Source organism: Mustela nigripes, chromosome 2, assembly GCF_022355385.1.
Source record: "Mustela nigripes isolate SB6536 chromosome 2, MUSNIG.SB6536, whole genome shotgun sequence".
NCBI classification, from domain to species: domain Eukaryota; kingdom Metazoa; phylum Chordata; class Mammalia; order Carnivora; family Mustelidae; genus Mustela; species Mustela nigripes.
Window position 1 is genome coordinate 106,722,503 of NC_081558.1, and position 25,832 is coordinate 106,748,334.

At 37.9% G+C, this 25,832-nt stretch overlaps 1 protein-coding gene across 2 annotated transcripts in view; it reads right to left on the reverse strand.

The window, feature by feature from the left end:
* CCDC50 (coiled-coil domain containing 50) overlaps window positions 1–25,832 on the reverse strand; it is a 64,885-nt gene that overhangs the window by 20,685 nt on the left and 18,368 nt on the right. For both annotated transcript variants that reach the window (XM_059391278.1, XM_059391280.1), the window contains exons 2-5: window positions 16,478–16,540; window positions 14,814–14,940; window positions 9,863–9,953; window positions 939–1,056 (exon numbers count right to left, since the gene is read on the reverse strand). In XM_059391278.1, the coding sequence (XP_059247261.1) occupies window positions 939–1,056; window positions 9,863–9,953; window positions 14,814–14,940; window positions 16,478–16,540 (399 nt within the window). The remainder of the gene's footprint in view (window positions 1–938; window positions 1,057–9,862; window positions 9,954–14,813; window positions 14,941–16,477; window positions 16,541–25,832) is intronic.

Sequence of the window (25,832 nt, forward strand, 5' to 3'; positions counted from 1 at the left end):
ATTGTACTCAACTATAATAATCCTAGTATCTACATATGCATTCCTTTCATTCTACCCATCAAAGACAAATAAATACCTGCTTCTCCTTTCCAATGAAATTATAGATAAGTACTGATAATTATCTCACAAGGGCATTGGGGATCATTGACTTTAATATCTTTACTCTTTAGGAGATGTTTTAGGTTTTACTTACTTGTTAACCTAAGTCTGGTCTCCAAGTTGAACTACAAAAAATACTGATACTAGAATTATAAGAAATGTCTTCCCTTTGACAGATCTTTAAAGAAGATGGAACAATACTTGCAAATACTCCTTTCCCAACACACTTTTAAGGTAAAGAATCACCGGAACCACAATTGCCACCACTACAGTGCAAAAGCAGGCACTAGAGAAGAGAAATTGAGAAGGGACTTCTCATCCTCAGGAATTTTTCTATACAGCAGTCAAACAGCAAGGAAGCGTCAAGGACAAATAATGAACAGAGTGTCTTAGAATTTAATTTTGTCATCAGCACACATACTCATTGGTAAACGTTTGAATAGGCAAGAGGCAGAGAAAGAAGCTTTGTTACCAACTGATGTAGGACGTACCATCTTCATTATCCGTGTCTCTCTGCTACTTCGGACATTCTGCCCACACTCTTTGAGAAAGGCCAAGCCCAGAGACTCACCCCATTTTCTACACCCCAGTTTATGTGCTTAGAATGTAGTATGGCCTTCCAAATGGCTACAGCACAACAGAATGCATGTCAAATCTTACAAAACCACAGTTGTTTTAACAGCCATAAAAATAGCTCTGATCATTCAACTAAGAACAGTTGAATTCATTAGATTCAGAGAGGCTCTGGCCACAAATCCACACAGCCCCTGAGCTCACTTTACAAATTTAAAGGGGTGTCTTATGGTTGAGTCTAAGGACAGAGTAAATCATATTGTTACCTCCATTTTCGTAATAGTAACTATCTCCATAAACATTGGATCCAGAGGATTCTGGAAAGTGTTTCTTCCGCTTTTTCTCTTCCTGTAACTCCTTTTCTTGCAAAAGGCGAGCTATGTCCTACAAGTACAGAGAGAATGCTAATCAGTATGACGAGAGAATGAACAAACCTTTTACAGTGGAACAGGTTCCACCCAGTGGCCCTACAAGTCAGTAGTTTGATCTTCCATTGCCAAGCTTTTGTGGGCTCTGTCCATAGCTTTCCAGACTTTCAGGTATTAAGCTCATGCTATTCAAATGCCATCCATAATAGCCCAACAGGAGTGGTGCATGATCCAGATGAACAAGAAAGACTTTTCTTTTTTTTTTGTTTTCAACTAAATTTAAATCTAATGCAATCTGAAGACATACAAACCTAGCTTTCCTAAAGCTGGCTATACAATATAATTTTTAAAATACTTATTTGCGGGCCCTTTTTCCAAGCTGATAATTCAGTAAGTCTGGATGGAGAAGAGTGTGGTAATCTATGAAACTTTATAAACTGTATGTATAATTTAATTTTAAAATTTTATAAAAGAATTTTTCTGTTGATTCTGATTTAGCTTTGCATTAAGAGTACTACTGTCATAACTGAAGAAGAGAAAACGGTATTCTTTCTGTCTCCCCCTTGCTTCATCTCCAGGCAAGTTTTTAGCGGTTACTGAGTGATAAATAACATTCTGACCCTGCCCCTAAAAGACTACCATCATCATCTGAAAACAAAGGTATGTGTAAATAATTATAATACAATTAAATCATAAATGCCTCAATAAGAGGGTAAAAATACCAATGTGAGTATATAAGAGGCAAGTCTTATTTCTGCTTAAGTTAATTACTGCAAGTCTTTGTATTTGTGTTAGGTTTTGAGTAAAGAACTGGATTCCAATAGGCAAAGTAAGGAGGGAGAACCACCTCAGAAAAAAATATGAATGTTGTATTGGGAACAAACAACAGTCCATTTAGAACACAGGAAGTGGGGTGTTAAAGAGAAAGGTAAGGTTAGATAAACAGTCTGAGACTGGATCACAGGTCTTCTTACACACAATCTCAGTGTGTGTGGACTCTGGAGTCCACACTGCATGGGATGAAGGCTTACTAAACGTTTGAGCTAGAAAGTTACAGTGTTCTGAATCTGAAGCTTATTTCTATGAAAGACCCACAAAATAGCACATAAACTTTGTTCCATGTACACTTTTTTGGACAGAAGGTCCCTAGGAGTTGCCAGATTCTTTTTTTTTTTTTCTTTCAGATTTTATTTATTTATTTGACAGATCACAAGTAGTAGGCAGAGAGGCAGACAGAGAGAGAGGAGGAAGCAGGCTCCCCATGGAGCAGAGAGCCTAATGCGGGGCTCGATCCCAGGACTCTGGGATCATGACCTGGGCCGAAGGCAGCGGCCTAACCCACTGAGCCACCCAGGCGCCCCGGGGCTGCCAGATTCTTACAGACCAAATATGCAACAGCATTTACTTGTGAAAAATAATAATCCCAAGAAGTTTGAGGTGCCTACTTTATATTTATAATAGGGAATATAAGAAGTGCTCAGATGTTGATATAAATTTTGAACCAAGAATTCATTACTACTCTGCCTTTTGCAATTTTTTAAATAAGTCAAAATGAAGAATATACTAAGACTGGAAGGCAAACTTCAAAAAAATTCATCTGAATAAATGAATTACTTTCAGGTCAGTGTAGAACATTATGGATGTGGCAGCTAGGTAAATCAGCAGTGACTATCCACATACTCAGCTTTTAATGTTCATCAAAATGGCCTTACAAATCTGACCGTATGTTAAATGAATACCTAAATTCAAACTCATGAATATACTAATTAACATACTGTCTTTAATGGATTTCTATGCTGGAAGTGTCTCATAAATTTTGTGCAAGATATACATACCTTTCTACCAATCAACTACTTGATTGTCTCTATATATATGGTCATGTATCCACAAACACATATGTACTTATCTATAGATATACATACATATTTATATCTACATAGTCTATATATACATATAGATGTCAATTTATATACATATTACACACATTACCAGTCAGTCTTAAAGTCAAATGTCTTGCTTGATTCCCTAATGCATCATTTTAATAAATCTGTTACCAGATATAAGCCCTGTGCCAGGTTCATTGTATTTGGTGTCTTATAAAGTAATATATCAATCAGTTCGAGGGAGAGAGAAGTAGGACAGATATCTTGCTCTCCCAAAGCTAGTATTATTATAGTAGAGTTTCCCAAATCTCTATGCTTATTGCAAAATAGGAAGAAAATGCAAAATTTTCCTGAGTTATCATGTTTACTAAGCACCTAACACTATAAATGGTTTGCTTTACAGAAATTTCCCTTGTTGTAACGGAGTAAAAATATAAGGGAAAATTACCAGGTCCAGCAGAAATGATTAAGTTAAACTATGCTTTAGAGACCTTATAGTTGCCCTCCCGCTACTGAATTTTGTCCTAATGGATACACAGTAATAAGCCATGTTCTCAGTGTAAAGAACCAGGAAAGAAATGAGATGATGCCACTTCTTGCCTTGCATTATCTAGTCAAAGAAAGTGCTCTTCATCAAGGAAAATAACAGTTATGGGCCTTAGCACCCAAACCTGTTGTTCTAAGCTCTCAGCTCTTTTTTGAGTAAGCTTCGACTGGGTGAGAGGAAAGGCTGCCCATACTTGATGAGGGAAAAGATCAGGGCCCCACTGACAAGTGACTGCTGTGTGAAGAGCTACAGCTTCACCAAGTGCGTGTCCCTCCCCACATTCTAGCATTACTGTGCCCTGCCTTCAGGAAGGTGATTTCAGGAGAAAGAACTTCCCCTGAAACAAACTGAAGATGACAATTAGTCACAATGCTGTGTGCAGCTTAGTCACCCATGACATAAACAACCTCCTTGGTCCTCCTCAGCTTCCTTCCTGTTAAAGGCTGGTCTAGAAGAGCATTTCCAAAGCTCTGTTTCAGAGAACACCAGTCTCTAAAGGTTCTCCAGAAAACACAAGGCACTGAGTAGAAAGCATACATTACATCTAACTCTTTAAAATGCACCTTCACCTACTTTAAAACTTTGGTAAAAGAAGCCTGTTATCTTCCTATAACAACCCAAATATACTCAAATATACTCAAATATAACCAAATATACTCAAACTTATTTTGAGAAAGACAACTTTAACATAAAAAGCATAAACTTCCCCAAATGAAGTGTGTAAACCTGTTGATTCACAGACCTGTACCCCTGGGGATAAAAATATATGTTTATCAAAAATAAAAAATTAAAAAAAAAAAAAAGCATAAACTTTATGGATTTACTGTTTCACAAAATATAACTTGATAAAACAAACCTAAAAGAACTTATAAGCCCTTCTGAAGTCAGCTTCAATTATTTTTTAATTATCATATTAATCAGGTAGGCTTAATTTGCACTAATGTATCAAAAAAAAAAAACACTCCATAATTAGATTTCCTGGTAAATACATTTATTGGAATAAAAATTCTCCACTGTATCCAAATCTTGAACATGTGAAACTGTGAGTACAAGACAAAACACAATTAAGGATCTCTAGATGCTAGGAAAAAAGTCATTTTAATAAAAGCATAGTTTTTTTTTAATAACAAAATTCACATTTTATTTAAGTTGAAATAAACTATACAAAATAGATTTTCCTCACCAAAAATAACAGCAATATTTTTTGTATTATTCCTAGATAAAGCACAAAACACTTATTTTTGTAGGCTTTCCAGGTTTTGTTTATAAATCAAGACAAGGCAGTGGATATAGTCATGGAAAAAGACAGAGGAAAACAGACAAATCAGTTGTCAGTATGCATGGCCTCTGATTCTGCCTTAACCATGAACAAAGGTGTTCAACATATACCTGCTAAAAAGCTTATGAAGACTAAAAACACAGTTTTACTGACTGCCTTCGATGGGCTAAATATTCTCCTACAGACCTGTAGAAAAACAGCATATATGGCCAATATTCTCAAAGTTCTTACCTATTAAGTTTTAGAAGCAAAATTATTAGCATAATTTAAAACATGCAAAGGTGAGTGACCTAAGAGAAGCATTATCACAAACAAGGTATAGTGGAGCCCAGAGGAGCCTAACACATCTTTCCCAAGTAGATGACAAATTACTAAATTACTGGGGCACTTGGGTGGCTCAGTGAGTTGAGTGTTCAACTCTTGATTTTGGCTCATATAATGATCTCCAGGTCCTGAGATTGAGCCCTGCAGGTTCCACACTCAGTGGGGAGTCTGCTTGGGGCTCTCCCTCTCCCTTCCTTCTGCTCCTCCCCTCTGTTCGTATTCTGTCTCTCTCTCTCAAATAAATATATATATTTTCTTAAATTACTAAACTATTATGTTGGATTCCTTAGGCTATTTTTTTGGTTTATATGACTTTATATTGGCATCACTTCTCCCTGAAAGCTTCCACTTCCATTCCTCAATGGTAGTAGGTTTCAAACTGAGGAAATCTTTGGCATAAAATCAACTGAAGAAATCTAAAAATGTGATTGTCAAATGATCAGTGGAAAGAAAAAAAAGAAGAAAGAAAACCATTCTATTATATTGCTATACTTCTTTATCAACTAGCAATTATCATCTAATTCAGTAGGGAACTCATCATACATATAATCTTTAGAAGGTGTAAGACTGGAAAACAACATACCAATTCTATTAAGTAAAAATATCCGTATGACCAAGATAAGAGAGAAGAATTTTCTCAACTAAAAACCTTCTACTCACTCCCCCCTTTCTGGGCATATATGTATAATCTTATTTTTATTTTTTTTAAAGATTTTATTTATTTATTTCACAGAGAGAGATCACAAGAAGAGAGGCAGGCAGAGAGAGAGAGAGAGAGAGAGAGAGAGAGAGAAGCAGGCTCCCTGCTAAGCAGAGAGCCCGATGCAGGACTCGATCCCAGAACCCTGAGATCATGACCTGAGCCAAAGGCAGTGGCTTAACCCACTGAGCCACCCAGGCACCCTGTATAATCTTATTTTTAAAGTACCAAAACATAGGGCTTTTTTTTTTTTTAAGTAGCTAAAATGTACTGCTATTTGAGCTATGCTCTAAATATTAGCAGCTTACATAAATACTCTTTTAGAACATGAAATTCTATGTTACGAAAAAGTACCATGGTTCACACTAGATTAATTTTTAATGTACATTGGTTACTTAGTCTGTCTCTGAACAGTTCATATTATAAATGGTTTCAAACTGTTGGAGTAGTGCCACAGACTTTTCATAACATGGTCATGCTAATGTTTACTTAAGCAAACAAACAAAAAAAAAGTTTTGCCCTAAAATATTGCACATTAACATATATTTGGACCTAAGTTCAAAAGACACATATGTATATATATAGATACACACACACAAACACACACATATGCTTAAGAGTTTTATTTAAAAATAACTTCAATCAACCAAACACACATTCTTTAGCTTTATGAAATGACAAATGCTTATGTTGTAACCAAAGAGAATGATCCCAATGGAATTAGCTCACTTTTTCTTAGTTACAAACTCATGCGGTCCAGTATTCCCGAAGGCTACAACCCTGCTTCAACAGGGGCCTAAGGAGAAATGCAACTACTATAGTGACACTATGTAAAAAAGTTTAAAAAAGAAAAAAGAAGAAAGGGGGAAAGGAAAGAAGGGAGGGAGGGAGGAAGGACAAGAGCAAAAAAGAAAGAGAAGGGGGAAAGTAGGGGAGAAGCAGGAGAGGGAGGCTACAATACTGGTAAGAATACTAAAGATTTTTTTTTCCTTTCTTTCATTCCTTCTTTTTTTTTTTTTTTTTTAATTTTGTACATCTGTCTTCCTGCATGGAAATGCTATTTTCCTTACATCTGTGCTCTGTTAAAAAGCACAATAAAACTATACCAAAACAAAGCCAGATATGGTAATTCACCCACATGGAGTTGTGTAACTTCTCATGTACAATGCTGTTCAGGAAAAATCCTCTGCCCCAAGAGGAAAGAGGCCTTGGATTCTACATCTGGTTGTTTGGGGGGTTATAAACTACGGAAGAGAGTTGAACCCAAAAATCTGAAAATGAGATCTGGATGAAAATCAGAGAGGAATTTTCCACAGCCCTGCTTACATTTAGTAAGAGCTTACTAGCTAAGCAGACTCCACAAGGAAATAGAAGAGCACAGACAGAGAAAAAATTCAAAAAGAATTAGGACAGTTCATGAGTAACAGGCAATGTTTTTTTAAGAGTTGGGCAGAAACCTTCCACTATTATCCCATCTCAGTCTCAGTCTCCTCTGCGAGGCACAGGGACGAAAATAAACAAATATGCACTATCATAGATCCTTCAATGACAAGCTTTACTACTGCACATTTTATTCATTTAATATTAATAACATGCCAGTCAGCTGACAGTCCTATTTTTTGATAAGAGAAAATCTCGGCATGGTAGGCATCTTCTAATCTACGGCATCAGCTGGAAAATCAAAGAAGCTGAATGGAGTATTTAAGGCTAGTCTTAAGAAATCTCCCAACTGGATTTCTCCTTTAATCTCTCCACTGCACTGGGGAATGGTGGCATCAGAGCAGGTAAAACGGCACTGGAAGGCAACCTAGCTGGGAGATCTATTAAGGCAAAGATGCTTGAAGATTGTTCAGATCATACCAGACTGGAATACACTTAAGCCTGTTTACTCTCTTTCTAATTTAACACACATCTCTTTTTATAAGAGAAATTTTTGTTATAAAGGGCCAAGTGGTGTGGAAACGACTGGAAAGAAAGTAAAAAAGAAAGAGAAATTATTAACTTACTATGTCCCAGAGGCCTTACATACACGATCTCACTTAAACCTCACAACAGCCCTCCAGAGTGTGTACCATTATCACGGCTTTTCCAATTTGAAACCTGAGGTTCCACATCGTGAAGTGAGATTCTGAAAGTCACGGCTAAAAGTTAAAGAGCTAAGATTCAGACCCAAAGCACTCTAACTCCAAAGTTTACTTGTTTTCTGTTGTGTCACAGGATATCTGTGTCAGAAGTGGTCAGTCAGGGAACCTGAACTATACAGACCTTTCTCTGGCATCTTACTACAGCTGGGGACAACTCATTGATTTCTTCAAGTCTGTTTCTTCATCTGAAAAAGTTAATTACTAAACTGCTTACTTTATCTAGTATTACCACAGGACTATTTATTGTGATTGCTGTTTAGATTCTACATGCCTAAATAAAATGTTTTGGTTTCTCTTTCTTTCCTATTTTTCCTGAATGGGTGGGGGGTGTGGGGAGGTGGACCACAGGACACCAGTAGCATTTATAAGAAGCCAACTTCATTACTCTTATTTTTCAAATAGAAGTTTTCCTGTTTAGAAAATATAATCACTTCTTTCAGTTCCCAGTTTCATCCCCAAAGCAAAGTCTTGACTATAGAGAAGTAACACATCCTGTAATAAGAAAGAGTTCCTGTGTTGATAACAGGAAGGATAAAAAGCAATCCTTAAATCTTACTTGCAGTTCTGATTATCGTAAAATCATGGTTTGTTTCTTAAAGAAACAGCTAAATACACACATACCAGGTGTCTCATGCTCACCTGGCACAGAACAAGGGGTCTTACAGGAACAAAGATGGCTCTGTGGGAGCAGCAGTATATGCAGGCTGGTTTACTGGTGGCCCTCATCCCACCTATTTAACAGGGTGATCACATGTTCTAGTACCCAGGACAGGCCCCGTTTATGTAATTATTAATAGTGCCCCCTTTTAGCCCAGAGAAGTAGTTGAGTATACATATAATAAATCATATGGCCATTCTACTCTTAAAATTATAAATCATTTTCTTCCTTAACATAATCTTAATCTGTGGCCAAGAACAGCACAAGGCAGACACAGAATCAATACACACTGAAAAGGAATTGTCTGTAAGAAATGCTAAAAGTCCAACACAAAGTCAAGTAACCATTAACTGCAAATTTAAGACTTCTTACCAACAAAACGCTATTGCTACTTTTAGTCATTTTTCAGCTGGAAAACAATACAATTTAAAAATACCTACAGACTCAAAAGGATGGGTTGGTTGTTTGAGGCAGCACTCATAGGAGGGTGAAGCCACGAATGACGTAGAGTGACAGTAACAGTGGCTCCCAGATTCTCACAATGACACCCCTGACTCATGTTCAGCCTGCACTCGGATCTGCTTTCTCTCTTTCTCTTTCTCTCTCTCTCTCTCAAGACTATAAGAATAGCCCATAGATATAGAGCCTGTACTGGGTCGAATAATGTCCCCACAAATTCATTCTTACCAAGAACCTCAGAATAGGACCTTATTCAGGAAAATGGTCTTCACAGATGTAATTAGTTAAGAGAAGATCATACTAGACTAGGGCAGGTCCTCAATCCAATGACTGGTCCCCTTATAAGAAAACAAGAGGACACAAAGATACAAGGAAGGCTATGTGACAATAGAGGCAGAGACTAAAGGGATGCAGTGACATGTCAAGGAATGCCAGTGATGGTCAGGAGCCATCAGAAGCTAGGAAGAGGCAAAGACGCATCTTTCCCAGAAGGTAGCAGGGCCCCACCAAAACCCTGATTTCAGATTTCTGGCCTCTAGAACTGTGAGAGAAAATATTCCTGCTGCCTCAAGCCATCAAGTTTTTGGTAATTTGTTAAAGCAGTCCTAGGAAACTAATCCATACCTTAGGTTGAATTATCATCATTTTTTAAAATTTCACTGGGTTATCAAGGGGTAATAAACAGTGGTCTATGGAAGGGAATACGTGGACTATGCACCCCAAAGACGAGAGCTCTGCTGCCCATCCAGCAACCCTACCCTGGGCCTGTGAATACTGAAAGCAGCCCTTCCTCTGCACTGGGGTGGAGGGGCGTTATCTAAGTTGTACCTCATCCTTCTTCTCCTGAATGCGTCGTCTCTCTGCCTCAATAGCCAGCTTCTCCTGGATTTCCTGAGCAATTTCACAGTCTTGCTGTTCACTAAAAAAACAAAGGTGAAAACAGTATGAATAAAGAAACTAAGGCATGATTTTTCCTAAAAATAACATAATTTATTAATACTCACTTTGAGCCCATGCACACTTTTTATTTTACTTAAACCTCACGAGAGTGATGAAAGAGGTTGATATCACCACATTTTACAGACAAAAAAGGCGGGGCCCAGAATAGTGAAACCATTTCTCTAAGATCAGAGAAAATAAGTGGCAGAATAAGAATCCAGTGCTCAGACACTACAATGGAAAGTCCCATGCTTTTTCTACATTCCTAAATCACCTCACCATACTGGGGCCACCCAACAGAGAAGCAGGTTTTCTCAAGAACATGTAAAGGAGACAAAGACTGAGATTAATGTCCACAAATATCCAAATACAGATATGGAACACATAGAAAAAACTTGGGAGATAGCTCACTAAATGTCACTGTAATCACCTGGGGTACTGGTATGACTTTAAAATTATTTCTATAAATTTTTAAATTAGATGTATTTTTCAGTTTCACTAATATTTAAAATTCCTACCCTGCTTCAGTTCCCAATAGACACCTCTTTGGCTGATGCCAGTTTCCTTAATACTCAGGCCCCTAAGAAAATAAAATGTAATACCATGGCCAGCACGGATTTTGTTTGGGTATTCATGCATTCAACAAAGATTTAAATAACACCTGCTATGGTCCAGGGCCTATGCTCAACACTGCGGATACAAACATGAGGAAATCTTTACTCTGCACTCAGAGAGTCACAATACTTTTTGGTGAAAGAAACAAGAGAATGACTTTGGTGGGAGAAACAGATCCTTTAAAACAGCACCTATAAACTAGCAGTTCAAACACAAAATGAGGCTTTAATCTCTCAGAGGTGGGTACAAGTGTACATGTCATCTGGCTTTAGGTTTCAAGAAAAGTAAATGGACAGCTCAAAACTCCTGAATGTGATGGCTCTGGACACCAACCTTTATACAAAAGTGTTGTGAGGAATAAAGACCAGAAACATGCATAGAGTTTACTATTTAAAAAGATGCTGGAATAAACTTATATTTGTGACTCATGGGTACAGTTTTTTTCCTAAACAAATATATCCTTTCATTGTCCCCTGCCAAGTAAACTTAAAATATTCAGTAGGGGAGCCTTGGTGGCTTAGTTGGTTAAGTGTCTGACTCCTGATCTCAACTCAGGTCTTGATCTCAGGGTCCTGAGTTCAAGCCCTGCATTGGAGTCCATGCTGGGTATGGAGTCTACTTTAAAAAAAAAAAAAAAAAAAACACACTCAGTGAGTCTCAGCCTTGGTGGTATACTCTGTGTTTAACAAATAGCATTTTCTAATTCAAAAGTGTTACAGAGGGCAATAATCCTGCTGCCATTGAGGAATTAAAATCCATATACTCTCTTCTGACGAAACAGAGGATAAAAATTATTCTGACTATTCTATTTGGAAATGGGTCACTTTCAACATGCCTGGAAATAGCTGTAGGAGGAAGATGTGTGCACAGATGCAGGTTTGTACACATGTGGTGTGCACATACAAGACAGAAACAGAGGGAAGAGAAACATATCTTCTCATGGCAATTTATCAGCTATAAAAGTATTTGGACTTAATGACTTCATCTTATAGGTCTAATATTTTAGGATTCTTAACCACTCAAATCAAAGAACTGAAAAGAAATAAAAACCTACTCAGAACAATTTTTATTTATATATCGTCTTTTCATTTACTCACTTCTAATAATTAAGGATCATATATAAAATCATGGTCTTAGTTTTCAAAGATTTCTCTACTAGGATCTCCCAAACTCATGTAAAATCTGTACAGAAGTTAGCAACTATTAATTATATGCAGATGATAACAGATGGGAAGAAAGCAGAAGCTCAGCAAAGAAGACAAGGCCAAATCAAATGTTAAAGGTACCAAGTGACACAGATGTACCTCCTAATATGGACAACAGCCAAAATATGGAAAGAGCCCAGATGTCCACTGTCAGAAGAATGGATAAAGAAGATGTGGTGTACATATAACACACTCACACACTCACACAGACACACACACACACACACACACACACAAAGGCACAGGAAGACTACTCAGTAATTAAAAAGAATGAAATCTTGCCATTTGCAATGACTTGGATGGAACTAGAAGGTATTATGCTAAGCTAAATAAGTCAATCAGAGAAAGACAAATACCACAGGAAATCACTCATATGTCGAACTTAAGAAACAAAACAGATGAATATAGGGGAAGAGAAGAAAAAATAAGACAAAAACAAAAAGGAAGGCAAACCATAAGGGACTTTTAACTATATGAAACAAATTGAAGGTTGCTAGAGGGGAGCTGGTTGGGGGGAATGAGGTAACTAGGTGATGGACATGAAGGAAGGCACCTGATGTGATGAGCCCTGGGTGTTATATATAATTGATGATTCACTAAATTCTGCCGCTGAAACTAATACACTATATGTTAACTAAAGTGAATTTAAATAATTTTTTAAAAATAACTTAAAAATATATAAAGAAGTGAGGCTTAAGCTGAGCCTAGTAACTTCAAATCCTACTTCCATAAAGGACCAGATCCAGCCAATTATACAGAATCCCAAGAAGAAAAATCAAGTGGGAAAGGAGTAGTCAACAACCGCCAAACCTGACATTGGACAGGGACCCCAGGATGCAGATGGAGTGAGATGTTCCAATTCATTAATATTTACAGCATTTCATCCATCCACTGATGTGCAATGTCAAAATTACCAGGGTGTGAAAATCAGAAAAACGTCCTTTCTAACTTACTTATTTCAGTTAGGAATACCTCCAAAATCCCGAAGTCCCAGGCAGAAATATAACACCTGGCTCTCCTCTAATTTAAGACCTATAATCCATCACTGTCTGAATCCTCATTTATATTTAGTGTTTTATCTTGATAATCTCTGAATAATCTCTTTATACTCACTATTATTACCCTAACTTAGGATCTTAAACCTCTGCATCAGCCTCAGAACTGCCCTTCAGAGTAAAGCACTGTGAATCCTGTAAAGGGCAATAACTGAGAACTCTAGAATATTATTCTAGCTCTGGGTCTGATCTTCCCTCTGGTTGTCACCCTGAACCTCCACACATCTCAAGTCTCTCTCTCTTTTTTTTTTAAGAATTATTTATTTTAGAGAGTGAGTGAGAGAGCAGGGGGGATGGGCAGAGGAAGAGATAGTCCCAGACTCTGCCCTAAGCACAGAGCTCAATGCAGGGCTCAATCTCCTGCCCCTAGGATCAGGGCTTTAGCTGAAATCAAGAGTTGGTCGCTTAACTGACAGAGCCACCCAAGCACCTGTCAAATCTAATTCCATTGCCTCAAATCAAGCCCTGTCATCTCTTCATTTGACCACTGCTTAACAGTTGCCTCCACAATTCTTCACCAACCTAGCAGCACCCAGAGAAGGCCCCAAAATAAAAACCCCAACAGGTTATCTGTTGTTTATAATATAAAATCTAAATTCCTAAAAATATAACTTAAGTAACCTTTTGGTCCAACTTTTGACTACTTTTCTGGCCTCATCCCCTACCCAGGTTCTTACTCACACTCTGCAGTCCAGCAGGACTGAACATCGTGTAGCTACCATGAGATTCCAAGTTCTTTGACCTCCTGTCTTCCTTTTTACTTCCTCTGGCTAGAATCATTTTCCCCAGCTATGATTACATACTTCTAATTAACCATCAAGGTTCAGATTAATTGTATCATCTGCAATTGGGATGGTTTTCCCAGTCTCTCCCCTCTTCAAAGGCATGAAATGTATTCTCCAATTCCCTGGGGCTTGTGCAGATTATCTGTAGATTTATAATACTCAGAGTTTTATTCTGAGGCCCTTAAGGGCAGTGTCTACATTTTATTCCTATCTGTGGTCTTCAGTGCCTTTCATGGTGACAGGTATAGCAAGAGTCAATAAGAATGTTTATTTCGAAAATAAGTAAGCTAATAAAATGATGACTAAAATTCTTTCTACGAGTATTAGAACAAAACGATAAACCATTCCTCAAAATGGCAAAATTGATGGGTTTTCCTGTTTCTTTGAACATGAACTACAGTAAATTAAAGGTCCCTTCACTTCTTCCTTAACCTTTCCTCCTCAAAACAAAACCATGCAGTAAAACCCACCATTTGCGATTTAGGGTTAGGGGCCACTGACAAGAAATGCACTCTGTGAGCTTGTGCTGGAAGAGATTCTAGATGTGATCTTTACATTTATATAACTCTTAAAGGAGGAGACTGAGAAAGAACTTTTGTTAGATGCAGAAGTTATAAAAAGAACTAAGGGTATAATTCAGAGCTTTCCAGAAGATTCTCCCTCTCTCTGAAAAGGACGAGGTTTAAGGAAAATAAGAGCAGCAAACATCACGAGAAAAAAGAGTAAAGGAATCCAAATAATTCCTGAAGTTCTTCGATAGCCAGTATTTCACTGGACTCCCCCAAACAACCTGGGACAGAGATTATGTTCAGATTATGTTCAGGGACAGAGATTATGTTCAGATTATGTTCAGATTATGTTTAGGGACAGAGATTATGTTCCATATGCTATAGGGAAGGGATATACACTCAGAGAGGTGGGCCAAATGCCTTGAAGTCATACAGTTACAAGTGTTAAGAGTTCATACCAGAAGTCACATGTCCCAAAACCAAGAAAGAGTTCCAACAATGAACAAATATTTTCAAATCAAAGAAAACTATGAGATAGCCACTACAGGATTTATAATCTAATAGTGAAAGGCATAAGAGGGATAGACCCAGTCTTCTTCCCTGTGCTGGTTGCTAACTCCACAGAGAAAACCACTCCCAGCATGACTCCCTCCCATCCCCCAAATCCTCACAGGTCTTTGTAGCGCTTCTGGAGCTGAGCCTGAGCTTTCAGATCTTCCTCCTGAAGCTGCTTAGCCACCTGGAGATCATGTTGGACCAAGCGGTTCCGCTGAATGTTCGATGCCAAATGATGCTCGACTGGACAGAAAGATTGAAGAGAGGAATGACAATGTCATTTTTTTTTTGGCTTATTAATACTATGCCTCAGAATAATTTAAGAAGAGCTTTTGCATTAAAAAGAGCTTCACAGGGCGCCTGGGTGGCTCAGACAGTTAAGTGGCTGCCTTCAGCTCAGGTCATGATCCCAGGGTCCTGGGATCAAGTCCCGAATCAGGCTCCCTGCTCAGGGGAGAGGCTGCTTCTCCTTCTGCTTGCTGCTCTGCCTATTTGTGCTCTCTATCTCTCTGCCAAAAAAAAAAAAAAAATCTAAAAAAAAAAAAAAAAACTTCATTTAAAAAAAAAAAAAGAGCTTCACATCCACAACTTCACTGTATGCTCTCAATAATGCTATATAACAGGGAAAGAAGAATTCCTCTTCTCATCTTTCCATTAAGTAAAGTGAGGACCACAAAGGTTAAGTAATTTGCCTTTGGTCAAATGGTGAAACAGTCGTAGTACCAGGACTTCCACACATACTCTAAGGCCAAGGCCAAGGCTCCTTCTGCTCCACCAGTTGATACTCTCTTTATAAACTACATTTTTCAATACTTAATTTTTATATTGACATGTAAATGATTCTCAAATTACATACTGTAGTATAACACAGATAACTTAGATCTAGCTTCTATAGATACATAATTTTTTTAATTTAATTTTATTTTTTGTGTGTGTTCCAAAATCCATTGTTTACGCACCTCACCCAATGCTCCAAGCAATACATGCCCTTTTTTTTTTTTTTTTGAGATTATATTTGTTTATTTGACAGAGAGAGATCACAAGTAGGTAGAGAGGGAGGCAGAGAGAGTGGGGGAAGCAGGCTCTGTGCTCAGCAGAGAGCCCGATGCCAGGCTCGATCCCAGGACCCTGGGATCATGACCTGAGCCGAATGCAGAGGCTTAACCCACTGAGCCACCCAGGTGCCCCCCCCAATACATGCCCTCCTTAATACCCACCACCAGGCTCACCCAACCCCCTACTCCCCTCCCCTCCAAAACCCTCAGTCTGTTTCTCATAGTCCAGAGTCTCTCATGGTTTGTCTCCCCCTCCAATTTCCCCCAACTCACTTCTCCTCTCCTTCTCCTAATTTCCTCTGTGTAATACCTTATGTTCCACAAGTAAGTGAAACCATAGGATAATTGACTCTCTCCGCTACATAAATATTAAGAAAAATTCACAATCTAGATATTGCCAGTGCCTGGAAAGATGTTTAGGCCCCTATTCTAGGGGAAGGAACAGATGCCAGATAGTGTCTCTCTCCAGTAACATTAAGGTAAAAGAAAAGGTTCAAGTCCCTCTACTCCCACATAACCAACAGTCTTCTCCTCCCTGGTAGCTGTCACGCTTCAAAATACCCAGAACTTCACTCTCCACCAGTGACATTTGCCTAGATAAATTCCTCAAGATGGAAAGGCAGTGCGGCCTGGTGACTCTGTTCTCTCCTGCCTCACCCTAAGAAACCTGCCTCAAGCTACCACTAAAAAAGCAGACAGAAGAACAGAATGAGGCCATTACTCACTTTCTTGTTCCTGCAGGCTGTGGGCCAGGGTGTGGTCCTCTAAGACAGCAAAGTCTCGGCACACTGCAGAGGATGAAGGAAGAAAAGCAAACAAGACGCATTGGTAATATTTTAATATATCTTAAAAAAAGAACCGTGTTTACTTCAAAAATTAATTCAAATATTTTAGGATGATCAAGTTTATATCATGCAATGCAAAAGAGTGACTAGTTAGTACCAAGTCTTCATTCACAAAAATCCACATAGTACCTGCTCAGTGCCAAGCACAGGGTGTCACAAAATAATGGTTAGCTCTGGTCCCTGGCCTAACTATACTAACCACAGAATCAGAACCCAGAGGTCCAGATATTCTAATCCACATCTATTAAGAGAGGGCAAGAACTGTTACCACAATACAAGAGTCAAGAACGTTCTGAGTACTGCAGCTGAGAGAAAACTGAGTTCTCGCATGGTCAGAGAAGTTAAGAGCAATCTAGCCTTTGCAACAGTCATCTGGGGTTGAGGGGATCCTCTCCCAGAGACTGACATCCTGGTTCCCAAAGGAAAAAACATATCTGTATTAGTCCCTCGGGTAGAAACAGATCTCTAAGTCAAGGATAATCACATTCTTTAAAGGGTCCATACCCTCAGACATGAGTCAGAACTGGTTCCCTAGATCTCTCTAAATGTAGAGCTTCCTAGAATGGATCTGTACACCAAAAGAAAATGGGAACTTTAGGGGATACAGAAATCTACCCCTAATGTTGTCTTGATTTGGAGATCCAGGCGGGAGCATTCACTGGCCTATCTTTGTAGAAGCAAACAGGAAGAGATGGTCTGTCTCCAAGGTCCATTCTACCCCAAACTGCAATTCAAACTCCTGTTTCCTAACATAAGCATATACATAAAACAATACTTATGAAGGACTCTTATCATGAAATGTGCTTTTTATTTGTCTATTTGCAGGGCAGTAGTTTAGGTGATACCTTCTTACTCTATTCCAAACACACAACTCACATGAAAAAGGAAAATTCCTCACAGCCATAAACTACTACAATATGTAGGACTCAGAAAACTACCAGAGGAATACCAGAAGCTATAGATTTCTTTCTGCAGCTTTGGATTTGCCTATGAGGACAAAAAATAAAGTAATACGTCTTTGCCATTCTTAGCACTTACATATGCTGACATACACATTCATGTAGCTCTGTCCCTGAGAAATAATGCAATAAAAAAAGGAGGTAGGTCCTGGACATTAAGGTTACTCCAAAATGGTTTTATAAATCATTTCTATCTCAGAACCACTTAAGCTACATATGAGCTGCTTACCCCTTGTTCAAACGCAACTGCCAAACTATTAATTTCCAGTACAAAGTCCTGTTCTTTTACATCAGATATAGTCTCAGCAAATTCTAACTATGGCCCAGATCCTAGTTGTGTTTCACAGAATGAAAGTGCTTTCAAAATGAGCTAGTTAACCCTTTCAATTAATAGGTGAGGAAAATGAAGGTCAGAGGGAACAAAGGACTTATTAAGGCCATATGCAATTTGTTGGTGACAAGGCGAGAAGTCAGTGACTGTGCCAGCAAGAGCTCTTTCCTTTCCTGACACTATGACAGCCCTCCTGGACTTCAGACAAACCGGGAGGCTGGAACAGACCAAAAGAGATATTCAACACTGACTAATAAACGCAGTCCCTAAAATGCTTAGCTAATTAATATTAATTGATTAACTGCCCAAAACATGCATGATTTAGTTCACAGAAAACAAATATTCAGAATCAGCCAAATGAATGTAATCAAATCCTGTGCAAAAGAATGCTATTTTAATATGCTGCCTTATTATCTGAAGTGCTTTTATCATACTATGAAAGTTTATGTCTATATACTAAATCAATTTTAGTATATAGAATCAGAACTAATTTTAGATTAAGATTAGATTAATTATTAAGTTTATTATTTTTCATATCAAGGATGGCAACTTATTATTAGGTCATAAAACAATTTACTAAGTCTAAAACAAGCATTTAAAAATGAATATGCTAGAAAATAGAGTATAATAGCATACAGAGTAAGGGAAACTATGGTATAGAGAAACTTTTTCAGTTTTACACACATAACACACACATACACACACACAGATACATTATATAGACATGATATGCATTAAGTCATAATGTAAAACGTGTCATTCTGTAGGTTACGGTCAAAAAAACTTAAAAGCCACTTTAATTTATGTGAGCAGGGCAGAAAGTTATATCAAACAATATATTTTATATATTTTTAATGTCATGCTGAATAAAATTAAAAATTATAAAATTATTACAGTTTTCCATGGGGATAACCACGTGAAGAACTGAAATAATTTCACATTTTTTCTTTTAGTCAGTGCAACAGTAAAAACATAATGTTTATGGATATAAACCCCTGTAATAAAAATATACATTTTCCACATACTAAATTTAGAATCATGGTCACCTACAGAGAGAGGCAAAGGCAGAAGTATCTCTACTATATCAGATGGAGTTCTATTGCTTTATGAACAAAACAGAGAAGACTAGAGCAAATTAAGGCAAATATTAACATCCATTCAATTTGAACAATAGGTTGTCGGTTTCTGTATTTCTTTTGCTTTTTGTAATTTTTTATGTATTACATTTTAAATTCTATAATTAAATACAAACTTTAAAAAAATCTAGATCTTTGGGGCGCCTGGGTGGCTCAGTGGGTTAAAGCCTCTGCCTTCAGCTCAGGTCGGGATCCCAGGTTCCTGGAATCGAGCCCCACATAGGGCTCTCTGCTCTGCGGGGAGCCTGCTTTCTCCTCTCTCTCTCTGCCTGCCTCTGCCTACTTGTGGTATCTGTCTTGTCAAATAAATAAATAAAATCTTAAAAAAAAAAATCTAGATCTTTAATTCCATCAAAAGCATATACTGCTAAATCATAAACATGGAGACACACCGACATAACAGGTACAAGGGGTTTATGAATTACTGGTTACTGTAACAATGACTCTTCTCAATGATTTCTTGATATTTAAACAAAAAGTACAAAGTCTATTCAGTCATTATGATTTGATCCTAAATCTTCTTACAGCATATATGGGTTATGGCTTGAGTTAGAAGAGAATCTAGAAGATCTTCAAAGACTACAAGGAAGTGCACACACACACATATACACAGAATTGTCCTGTCAATACAATGACTTAGCACTTCAGAGTTTGCTAAAAACTTCCAAGTATACAATCTCATTTATACCAAGTATTGTGTGTTCAGTACAGTTTCTTCTGCATCCACTCTGGTTCCTTCCAAGATGTGCCTCTGTATTCTCTGCACCATAATTCTACTACAAGCTGGAAAACAACCACACATCTAGCCACCTTTGTAAATCAGTAATCAGATGGGCAATTACAGAAAAATTTCACAGCCAGGACAAGTTCAGAGCCTAGATCTTTGCTCCTTCATTAATGTACTTTGAAGAAAATAGTATAAATGTACTGAGGGTAAACAGCATAAATTCACCACACTACCTTCCCCCTGCAGGCATATTTAAGATGTACAACTTGGCCTTGAACTCTTACCCTCCCACTTCTCAAACTTCCTCCCTCCTATGTTCACTTTCACTCATCCAAATTTCATGCTGATCTTGCCAGTAAAGCAACACCATCACTCCCCTTCATTCCTACTCATACTTAAATGGTCCTCCGGCCTCTTCTCTCTAACCCGAAACATTTTCCCCACAATTAGGGCATGGTAACTAAGTCTCGTTTGAAAACTAATAACCATGTAACTCTGCCTCCTTGCTTCTGAAGTGGACCAACAGAAACACATTTATCCCTCAACTCAAATACACAGCTGCCTCCCTGACCAGCTGCAAACTCTTCAGGGGAGGGACCTTGTGGGACTAATCTTTGCACCTTCCACAAAATTAGCACTGGATGTAGCATGCAGTAACACTTCAAGAGATATTAACAGAAAAAAAAAAAAAAAAAAGAAGAAACACTGGTCAACAAAGTAAAAAAACACAACAGCTTGTTGTGAGAGCATCACAGAGACTTGTAAAATTTTCAAATTCCAAATTTTCAAATAAAAACTAGAAATCTTTCCCATTCCCATTAAAAAAAAAATAGCCTTAGTGATTCTTTTAATCCAGATACATACATGTAAGTATACAACGAATTAGTTTACATTAAGCCAAGCAAATCTCAGAAATGTGTGGGATTTTTACATATATAAATACACACACACACACACACACTCCCCCTCATCCATTTTCCTTGAAGAGATTTTCATTCATTCATGAATCTCCCTAAATAAATAAATGTATCTAGTAAACATACTCATTCAACAAACATTTGCTGAGTTCTCTTTTAGGATAAGTAAATCATCTCCAAGCTATCAAGAAGGTGGAGATGACAAAAAGTACATAAACATAATATAATTTAATAAATGTTATAAAGACCTATTGAATATTCTTTAAGGCCATAAATATGGAGGAGTTATGCTTATTATGAATTGGAGGTAAGTATAAGGAATGACAGTGACTCAGGCAGAAGTATCAAGGAACCTTAAAGTAGCTAAAATACAAAACAAATTTCAAAGGAAGATTAAAATTCTTAAGGGCAAAAGGGGTAGGCATTCTCAGTGAAGAGGCCAATTAACTCTTACAAACCAGAGAAAGAGTGAAGAAGTCATTTCCCTTCTGTCCTTTTACCCAAATCCCAAAACTTTCTGAAAATACAATTCCAGTGAGTCAATCTTTACAAGCTCCCACCCACACAGAAATGCCTGGGTTAATAATACATTCACTAGAAACTACTTCTTTCAACTGTGTCTGGATTGCCTTTTATGTTCTGGTACAGCTTGTGAGTTATTTTTGCGTAAATGCTATTAGCAACAGATGGAATACATACTCATTACACTGAAAGCAGGGATGATACTTACTTTCCTTTGTTCTGTACACATAAAAACAGCTTCTATGAATGACGATATCCCAGACACACATTTTGTCTTGAAAAGTTTGGTAACAACAAGCAGCCACAGTTGATGCTGATGGAGCACTCTGTTCATGACAATGTACTTTCACATTTATTCCTCCTAACCACTTGAAGGTAAAGGCTTTATCAGTGTTCTCATTTCATTTATGGGGAAACTTAAGGCTCAGAGAAATAAAGCAACTTGACTAAGATAGCCCAACAAATAAACAAAAGAACTGGAAACCAAACCAAGTTCCTCTGACCCTAAATATTTCTGCTCAAAGAACTCCTGTGGAGAAATAATGAGTCTATATTTCATTATGTCAGAAAAAAGTGATATTATTAAATAATAAATAAGACAAATCTGCATTTGGTTCTCTGAAATTGCAGATACAAAATAATTTAGGTAAGGCTGGTACATGTGCTCAGAAGGTAGATTCCCAGTCCCAAAATAGAGCAATAAAAATGGGACATCACTTAACTGTGTCTCACTATCTCCTCAAAATAAGTCTCTAGCAATCAGTTTGTTTTCAATTCTGAAAAACAAGGGCAGTACAAGTTCTTTTCATTCAGTGTTTCATGGGTGATCTACAAGAAAATCCCTCAGCTGTGAGTATGGTGAGAAATTCTGAGGAAAATCTCCCTTTGGGATCTAACCACCTCCCCCCATCTCCTCCAGCTTCCATCCAACATTAGTGAGTTTCCCTCCCTTTGCAAAGACAGTATTAATGAATTTCAGCCTAATGTGTCCATGAGATGCTGAAGACAATTTGAATGAAGAAATAACATATGTAAACCCTTATGCCTTTGTTTGTTGCCCTAAAAAAAAAAAAAAAAAGTCTTCCTAATGAATTAAAGAAGAGTCTCTTTTATTTAAAGTTCTAATAAAATTGCCTGAGCAAGAGAGAAATGGGATTCGGGAAAAACTGTGAACAGTTATCATCATAATGACAAGTCCTCAACATTTTCACCCCAAACAAAATTTACATACATAGGAACTAAGAGTATACCAATATCACCACCACTAATACCAACACCAAAATGAACCCCTACCCCCAGCACCACCACCGTCAGCCTGGAAGCTTCTTAGGGATGCCCAGCTGTGGACTGGACACTTTTTTAACCATCTGCCCCAATAATGAGTCCCAAAATAACAAACATAGCTTTGAGTCACTGACCACTTTGACAAATGAAACTTCCATTTCAGGCAGAAGGTTAAAACAATGAGAATAAAATCTCGGTGATGTTTAAGCAATTAATTTACTAGCGAATAGAGGGTAACTGAAACCTTTGTTCTTTCTGATTTTTAGTGTCCCTAGATGTCCAACCTATTGAAATTAACAAAATCTAAGTACGATATGACAGAAGGAGGTACGTGGCACCTAATTTTGACTACTGAAAAACTGGTAAATGACACTGGTGTTCTGTCCTCATTTACTTTGTTCCTAGTCAAAGTAGCCTATGGCAGAACTACTTTTCCTACCAAGTCTCCAAATCTCCTGTCCTATCCCATATACTATGGTAATTCCATCTGTCTGGAAGACAGAGGATCTTTCTGAGAAGAGACCCATGATATAATTAAGGCAGGTACACTTTTCTGTAATATTTATCCTTAGTATAACTGCCCCTCTTACTAACCTGCAGAGTGCACATAGATTTCTGTAATTGCTTTATGAAAGACAAAGACTTTTATCCACATTTTGTACAAATGATTGAATCAAGTACTATTAACCAACCTTTCAACTGTTTGGGGATTTTTAATGATTATTAGTTTGGGTTTATGTTTTAGTTGGTTGGTGTGGGTATGGAACACCAAGAATGGGAAAGTTTAGCAAGTCTGAAGGCAAGCTTAGTCATAACACAGATTGTGTGTGTGTCTGCCTGAGGCACCTCTCCACTGTCTAAAAAATTCATAATCAACTTTCAAAACCCTCATTCAAAAGTCATTTCTCTATTTATCCAATCATACAGAATAAAACCAAAACCATCACAACTGACTCTCATACACCCAGTAGATCCACCTAGGCTTCCCCCTCTCCCCTGCAGTGATTTCACAGCATACAGTAAATACAGTACTATGGCACTAATCATAATTATCTTACCCATCTGTTTCCCCAGTATACGTTCAAGATCCTGCAAGGCAGGAAAAATATTATGGATCATTTTCTCTCCAACATTTATCACAATGCCTGAGATGATTATTTTCAAATAAATACCTGTGGAAATGAGGGCTTGAAGAAAAATGATGACTAATATAAATAATGATGTACAATAAAATACTGTATTTTTTGCAGGTGTGAGCCATCCTCACCTTCCAGCTCACCTGAAAAAAGGCTGAGTAGGAGCATGGCTACCCACATTACTCAAAATGACAGTAAAGGCGGAGGGGGGTGCATGATGGTTCAGTCAGTAAAGTGTAGGACTCTTGATTTCGGCTCATGTCATGATCTCAGAGATTCTGAGATCGGGCCTGTGCCGGTCTCCCCACTCAGCGGGGAGTCTGCTCCTCTCCCCCTGCCCTTCTCTTGCTCACTCTCTAAAATAAATAAATAAATCTTAAAAATAAAGTGAAATAACAGTAAAGGGTTTCTGCTTCCATCACCCAAATTTCAGATACATTGTATGCATTATAATGGACAGAAGCTGGTAGAAACTTAGAATATCTAGAAATCCTACACTATAGTCTAAGTAGGTAGTACACTCAGACAAACGGTCAACTGTTGGTCCCTTTAGATCACAATTAAACACATAATTCAATTAATGGAGAAATGATGACAGCTGGAAAAACAATGCCAAGGATCACACAAATAAGTGTTATTTCTAAGACTAGACCCCGAGACTATGAAAAATGTGTCCATACAGGAGGATATGTGTTAGGCTAAATAACCCAACAGAATGCATAGGATGTACACGGCATTTTGAAGCAGAGAATGCAATCTGTACTAAGGTGCTGATTCTGATCTTAGAGCTAGTGTCCTGAGTCAAATATTTGAGAAAAACTTCCTCATGTCTTCAGAAATCCTCTATAGTAGCAGACTGCCAAACAGTCCTGAAAATTAGAAAATGTTAGTAAATCAAGGTAAATGAAGAACATGTCAACATCGGAAGAAGCAAGAAGCAAGAAGCAAGAAGGAAGAAGAAGAAGAAAAAGAAGAAGAAGAAACATGAGGGATCTTTGTAAAAGGAAAACGTCTTCCAGGTGAATTATCCTGCCACAAACATTACTGAAAGAAAGAGAGCTACCCTTCCCATAAAAACCTCTACAACAACCAGAATAGAGTAACTCAAGATCTTCTGAAAAGTTCTACCAAATACCTTGTCTGCTAAAGCTACTGCTTCGGTGACAGCACCAAACTGTCTTACAGTATCAAGAATCTTAATTTCAGGGGGCGCCTGGGTGGCTCAGTGGGTTAAGCCGCTGCCTTCAGCTCAGGTCATGATCTCAGGGTCCTGGGATCGAGTCCCGCATCGGGCTCTCTGCTCAGCAGGGAGCCTGCTTCCCTCTCTCTCTCTCTGCCTGCCTCTCCATCTACTTGTGATTTCTCTCTGTCAAATAAATAAATAAAATCTTTAAAAAAAAAAAAGAATCTTAATTTCATATGAATATCTCTAAAAATAATAAAGGCCCTGGATGACAGGCCAGGTTCCCCAACTTCTTCAAATATTTCTAAACTTCAAACACTGTTCAAAAAATGTGCTGATTCATCACTTTCTTAAAATTATAGAAACTGATTATCAGAAAGGGCTTTAGCAGTTGTTGAGTCCAGCCTTATCCTGCCCAAATAACCATCCTCTTAAATATTTCAGCCCCAAGATGCCCACTTCCATTCAACAAAGTCCCCCATTCCCTTTCAATGCAGTCCCCCTGTAAATAACTATAAGTAAAATAGTCTTCAGATGGATAAAGCCTGCCAATCTATAGAATTTATCCACTGATCTTATTTCCAGCTTTGGGTAGATGGGTGTGATTTGTATAAACAATGGCACTTTGAAAATTGTTGTTTTACACACCCTATAGATAGATGACTACTCATGCAGCTTATCATAGGAACTAGGCACAAGTAAAGATACTCTCCATTATATGGGCTAATCCTGTGAGCCTTTCTGACTATAGGTGACATACCAGTCTTTTCAACTTCATAAAATATTAGGAAGGGTAAACATCAAAATCCCAGTACTGATTATGTACTACAGAATTATAATATCATTCATTTTATTTTTTAAGCATTTCTAGATTTTTTTTTTAAGATTTTATTTATTTGACAGAGAGAGATCACAAGCAGGCAGAGAGGCAGGCAGAGAAAGAGGAGGAAGCAGGCTCCCTGCTGAGCAGAAAGCCTGATGAGGGACTCGATCCCAGGACCCTGAGATCATGACCTGAGCCGAAGGCAGAGGCTTTAACC